Genomic DNA, 6,982 nt, shown 5'->3' on the forward strand with positions numbered 1-6,982 from the left:
ACTGAATGTTTTAGGAGAGCAAGCAGAACATTGAGGGGCGCACACCTTAAACATTTCCTCTCATTTTCACTGTATTACTGATCAATACTTTGAAAATAATTGCAGAAATTGCAATGTGCTGTTTAGAATTCCCAGTGAATTTTTATTGTGCACTTGTTTGTTAAAGAATAAGATCACATAAGAGACATTAAGTGTACATAAAATACCATCACTGTCACTACAGTACAATTATTAACTAGAAGTGGCCCGGTACTGTCCAGTACACAGAACCGGCACTTTTATTTGTGTACTGGCACATTTCACAAGATGCCGGCAATCTCTTATCAGTCCAATTGATGATTATGGTCCAGAGCAATAATGTCTCAGGGTACACTATGTGACGTTCACCTGTTCTCGCAAAAGTCAAGTGTTTATTCCTTGAGTTTGGAGTTGAGTTTGGAGTTTTTATTTTCTATCTAATCTCTATCTGGAAGACGACCGCTGTGGCGACCATCATCATGCTTCAAAAGCATGAGTTAGCTCATCCACACACTCATACTTTCTGATATAATAAAAATAAACATGGAGCTGGCAAGTTGAGGCTTGAAAATATCAGAGGACCATGCACAGAAGGGATTAAGCTGGGATATTGCCCGGTATCCTGGACTCTTTGTTAAAAAATTAATAAATTGATAAAGGTGAACCTGAATTTTCATTAACACTAAAACAAGGCCAGACCAAAAGTTTCACTCCCAGGGCTGGAGTATGCCAGATGTAATATTATTAGATATTAATGTAGATGTTATGCAAGAATTTGATGCACAAGCCTGTTTTCTTTGTGTATTACCTTAATGACTCTGTCCTGGCAGTGCTGGATGATCTTACACAGCTCCTCTGTACCCTGAGACTCGAGACTCTGATGAAGGATCTGCTCAAACATCTAGTAAAACACAATTTGTAGTTTTGTACCTAACTTTGTGACATACATGCATGTAACACCAGACAAACTGACTCATATAGGAATATCCCATGAAATAATGATAATATATGATAATGTACTACACCCAGTTCCACAGTCTGTATTGTGGCATGTCTGTAGACAACTATATCTGTTTAACTGTCCACTGAGTTATCAAACCGCCAAAAGATGTTCGCCTTTAGTTCTACTGTGTCCTTGATCAATGCCACAGTCAGAACCTCATCATCCAACTATTTGACAAACTCTAGTCAAACAGGAGCTACAGTGTAGGAAAATGATCAAGAAATAAAATGAGTGTCAATAAAATGATTAGCTCTCATAGAAACTTCCCATTGTGTTAACCAGTTAACCAATAACCCGAATTAGACTGGTTAGTCAGTAGTTGAGGTTTCACCTCTCTCATGGGGATCTGGGCCCTTTGGACAAACACTGACGGGCTGCTCACGTCAAACTGTTGCTGCAGACCCTCAAGGCTCAGGTTCACCTCCTTCTCATAGCAGCTGTGCATCTTAACTGGATGGAAAGCCAGCATGGCGATCTTCTCCATGTGCTGAGGAGGAAGACAAGAAGGGAGAGGAAGAGATGGATGAGGCATGGACAGATTTGGGAAAAATGTATAATTGTGTCTCACAATAAATATACTACTGCAAAAGTATCACTAATGTTACACTAGACAAATGCTGTTTAAATCACAAACATATCTGGAATAGGAGTATAGGAATTGCGGATAGATAACATTTGTTTTGTAAAGATCCAGATTCTTGTGCTTCAACTGCGAAAATCAGAGTGCATTTTCTATACATAATCATTATATCTTGTGCTTCAATTTATTTTCTCATGTTATGGGTTTTATTTAAAGCGACACAATTTTCAACCTTCACGTAATGTCTCTAAGCAGGGATGTTCCCATTATTCCCATATAGTATTTCTGATACATGTATTAAAAAAATACATATTTAAAATACAAAATATGCTCTTTTCTGGAGATGATAAAAATTCCTTCATATTTTGTACCAATATATTTCCATTATGTGTATTTTATTTAAAATACTGTAACATACATCCTTTGAAAAAAAGTGATGACATAAGAAGACAAATTGCAGGATGCTGCTTCAGATTGGACGTCATGGTGCTTGTGCCTACTTTAATTTGCCAGGACTTGTTAAGATCACAATTAGTCTACATAAGAATTGAATTGAGTCAAGCGATTACCGTCAGAGCTGAGTTTCAAGACTTTAGAGCTCACTCTGTCGTTTACATCGATGACAGTGTTAAAGTCGCCACATAAAATAATTTTGTATCCGACCAATAGCGGTTCTTTAAGTCTTTTAAAAAGTTGAAAAATGTTTGTTCTCTCATGAGAGGTGTACATGTGTATCATTCGTATTTTTTCTCCTCGGTAAAAACAATCCAACATGAGCAATCTACAAGGAATTAAATTAGGAATTCATTCGTTTTACGAATAATAGTGACATCACCAGTTTTAGAAAAAAGATCCCACCATCAGCTTTACTTTCGCCAATAGAAATTACACTTAGACCTTTGTTCCACATGCTGGATACCTTTACTCTTTACTTGTGTTCAGTCTCAGTTCTTGACAACATAATATGTCAAAGTCAGTTTTCAACAAGAATTCAATTTGTTGGGCTCTAAAAGAATTTGATTGGATGCCATGGGCATTCCAAGATGAAACTTTGGGTGAGGTCATAAATGTTTGGGGGGAAGCTATGGTGTGGGTTTGTCGTCATTTTATAACTTATACTACAAGCTTTTCTTTTCTTTTTCTCTTCCTCTACAAAAGGTGTTTCATGATCATCATCAGGCTCTGGAGCGGGGAATTCAGGAGTGGGAGAGAAAGAGCCAAAGTTGTTGCTGTAAGGGGGGCTCTCTGCTACAGCCTGCGGGTAAAGCGGGGTGCCGCCAACTCGCTGACCCTGACCCTTATACCTATTCCAAGCCCTACCAGTAGAGGTCCCCCAAACCCCAATTTATGAGATGGAATAAAATGATATCAAAGTTTAGTTGGGGTGGCAAAAGATCCACAATAAGACTGGAAACTCTCCAGCTGCCAAAAGAAGAAGGAGGGATGAGACTTCCAAAATTAAAGGAATACTACCATGCGGCCCAATTGAGATATATTGTAGGTTGGTGCAAACCAGACACAGTGAAATGAAATAGAAAAAGAGTTTGGAGAAAACCCAGTACAGAATATAATTGGGGATAAAGAAACATACAAGAAGATTCAAAACCAAATAGACACAATCACGATGTTCACATACAAAATATGGTTCAGCATAATAAAAAAATATAAGATACAGAAAGACACTAATTTATTGAATAGGATAGCAATTTTACACCGACTAGGTACGATATAGGATTTAAACAGTGGACAACAAAGGGAATCACAGCATGGTGTGTTATGGTGAAAGATGGACAGCTTGAGAGTTTCCAAAATATGACAGAAAAAAAGGATTTAGATAATCAATCATGAATTCTGTGGATTCCTGCAACTTAGAGACTACTATATGAAAGAGACCAGGGTGGACTCCTCCTGAGAAGTGAATAGTGTGATCCAGATCATCATAATCAACGCATACAAAGAAACCACAATTAGAATTATATTGGGACTATATAAAAAAATGCTACAAAATACATAAAAAAAAAAGATGGGAATCAGGATTTAAAATAAAACTTAGTGATGAAGATTGGCTAAGATTGGTATAATCTGCCAGACATTAGCCTCATGTATGAAACAAAGTGATTTTGAAGCAGAAACATATTTAGGTTACAAGGTCAGAGCTGCAGTGACTTCCTGACAAGTACAAATGAGCATTTCATGGGTTGTACTGGCAACACATATGACAAACGTTGGGTGGCTGGGAGATTTTTTTTAATCAGTCTTGAATATGTCAAAGATTACCCACAATATTAACTTTGAAGCATTGTTAGTTTTGTGTAGCATCAGATAAAACATGTACTCCCTCCCCTCTTAATTTGAAAAGAGGTCATTTGTAATATGGAAATGATTGAATATTTGGTGGTTTTGAGGAGGACTGATGCAGGACAAAAGTATTAATCTTTTATGACAACAATTCTTGGGAGTGAACATTCCTGCCATATACTCAAGTGTATTGTGAAAACAATGTTCAGTGTTCTATTGATCTATTAATAAAATGTTTTCATTTGAATTCCAATTTGCCAAGAGACCTTCTTACAAGAAAGTGTGCCATATGCACTAACACAGTGGAAATTAATCATAATGAAGCCTGAGGGTTAAGGAAACAGTTTGTCATCAACTAAATACTGTAGGTGTCCAAAGCCTGAGGGTCAAACTCTTTCCCCGGATGAAGCAGAATCCAGTCACGTTAACTGTGCGTTGTAAGAATGGAAAAGACTGTCATAAAAAATAATAATAATTACAACACCCACACTGTATCAACATTCAGAGTGGACTTAATTTTTAAGAATAGAGGGATAGATTTAGTGTATAGCCTACTTGTTAAATAGACAGGATACCTGCAGCAGCAGCACCAGCGAAGCTCTCTGAACAGATCAGCAATGTGACCCACAGTCCTCACAACCGAAGACGCAGCCGAAACACAGCAAGCGGTTCCGCGAAAACGGGAGCTTTGCAGCTGCGGGTCCGGGTGAGAGGACATCGGTTCTCACAGTGGAACTGTTCAGACAGAAAGTCTGGCTCCCGTGTAACGTCGCAGACAACACCATCTGCATTTAAACACTAAACTTTCGCAAAAAACAGCAAAGCGAAAAAGAAAAAAAAAGAGCATGGAACATTTACATGTGCATATATTATTATTAACTATATTTCGATTAATGCGTGTATGTGTGTTTAAATACATGTGTATGTATGTATTTTCAATGAGTGAAAAGACGTAGTTACTGTAATTAACGAACACATTTTAGCAATAACTCTTTAGCCACCTGGCCTGCTGTTTAGCTCATTATAATGTAAAATTTCACTTACCTCTACATTTTTGAGCATCTTGCTGTGACATGTCAATAGCCTCCCTCTACCACCAACTTCCCCAGTAATTCCTTGGTCAGCGACTGATGCTGCAACTCCATTACATGTTCATCCACCTGCTGAGCAGACAGTAACCTGTTCACGTTTTGGATATTAATCCGCTGCTGCTGTGGTGGGGAACTACGTTGCGTTGGAGTGTGATGATGGTCGATAATTATCTTAAAGCTACAGTAGTAGTTGAAATAAACTGCCCCTTTGTTTCACCATACATGCATGGCAGAAATGTTCGCTTCCAAGATTTTTTGTAATAAAAACATTACAGATTAATCCTCTGCATTCTTTGTGCTTTTGGATTTTTTTTTGAGGATATCTTTGGCTGTGTTGATGCAAATTGCTTCAAATTTGGTGTAGGTGAAGTTATTTTCCACTGTCAGGGAATATCAACATTTTTCATTATCATATAACACACAATTCAATCAATATCTGAAGCTAAAATGATGTGGGTGTATTTTAGGGATATCATAGTATGGTGTGAATGTGGGTTTAGGAATGAATGTGTGTGTGTGTGTGTGTCTGTGTGTGTGTGTGTGTGTCTGTGTGTCTGTGTGTATGTGCAACTCCAGGCACTTCTTGTTCTCACATCAAGTTCAAATCGACATGATACACAGGCACTACAAAGAGGCTCATACACACATGCACTCCTTTGAGTAAAAAACAGGCATCTTGAGGGACTTCAAAGACTTGCCCTCTACGTGAACCCAAACAAAAGTCTGGTTTTGTTTACACAGGTGCAATTACAGGTAAACACAATGTTTCACTTTGTTTGGGGCTCAATTCATCCTGACTGTTAAAGACACAGCCTCAGACGCTGAAGACCTCGACCTCATCAACATCAGTCACAATGTACTGAAAAAGAAAAAGGTTAAATAATTTATCAAAACTAACCCTAACCCTATCATATTATAGTGATTACATGTAAAATAATTACATCAAATCAAACATACATTTGTATGACCTGTGTGATCATCCGTTTTTGATGAAGTTTAAAATCCATAATTTGTATTAGTAGTGTATGATTTCACTTTCACTGAACTCAGTACCACTTATACTTCATAAACTAGTAGTATGAAATACTTTTACTGTATATGTTTTGGAGGAATATAGGCTCAAACTTCACTTTTTGCAACAAATAACAGGGTAATCATTTTTTGGCTATCAGGCAACTGTAATTTCACAGTATTGTTTTGTCAGCTGCCTAAATTATGTAAAATCCGATTAATGCTATGCTATTTTTTTAAATCAAGTCTCACAACAAAGTGTGTAATAAATGAGGGTTAGGGTTAGGGTTATTACATGAAAGCCAGTGCATCTGAATACTTTTCAGATGCACTGATTACACTGAAATGATTTTCTTCACACATTTTGAATTTGAAAATGCTCAGTGGGACCTGAGGAAGTGGACCTGAGGTGTTGCCAAGGGGGAAGTAATCCTCACAGCAGGCTCCCTGCTAAGTGAAATTCATTTTTGTGTTGGGGATGCAACTGCTCAAATGGATCAAATACCTGAAACTGTGTGAGAATTCCAAGCATCAATAAACCGTTGGATTCCAATGCTGGCAGCTCAGGTTCGAAAAGTATCGAACTGTGGTGTCCTCCATATCAAGAAGCTCTTGGTCCACCAGGTGAACCAAGGTGGCCTTCAGTGGGAGTGTTGCTGTGGTTCTGTAAAAATGCAGAGCAGAAGGGAATTAAAAAAAAAAGTTTTCTGTTGCTTTTAGGTTTCAAGCCCAGTCAATGGAACACATTTTAGGAAATATTAATGTTATTCCAAGATTATCTTTTACTTTTCACATGCCATATAACTCAGAAAAGATTTGTGGGGAAAAGAAATGCAAATAATTTCATGACCACTTTCTGATATAATCTAGTAACATGTATCGATATAGACACACAGGAGCTATATACACAACCACCCCGACACTCCACTGTCCAAGTACTGAAAAATACATACCCACACACACATCACATATGGTTTTGAG

The 6,982-nt window shown here is 37.7% G+C and overlaps 1 protein-coding gene across 2 annotated transcripts; it reads right to left on the reverse strand.

The window, feature by feature from the left end:
• Window positions 1-609: 609 nt before the first annotated feature.
• Window positions 610-5,060, reverse strand: LOC131469563 (protein Niban 2-like). Of its 2 annotated transcripts, none has more exons than XM_058644665.1 (3): window positions 4,944-5,060; window positions 1,404-1,508; window positions 610-919 (listed from the first exon to the last, which is right to left on the reverse strand). In XM_058644665.1, exons 1-3 carry the CDS (start codon window positions 4,959-4,961, stop codon window positions 782-784), a joined length of 261 nt encoding a protein of 86 aa, XP_058500648.1. In that variant the 5' UTR covers window positions 4,962-5,060; the 3' UTR covers window positions 610-781. The 2 variants fall into 2 exon arrangements, with proteins under 2 accessions (XP_058500648.1, XP_058500638.1); XM_058644655.1 differs by having other exon boundaries at window positions 1,353-1,508.
• Between the last annotated feature and the right edge of the window lie 1,922 nt (window positions 5,061-6,982).

The sequence above is a fragment of the Solea solea genome, chromosome 1 (assembly GCF_958295425.1).
Source record: "Solea solea chromosome 1, fSolSol10.1, whole genome shotgun sequence".
Taxonomy (NCBI): Eukaryota; Metazoa; Chordata; class Actinopteri; order Pleuronectiformes; family Soleidae; genus Solea; species Solea solea.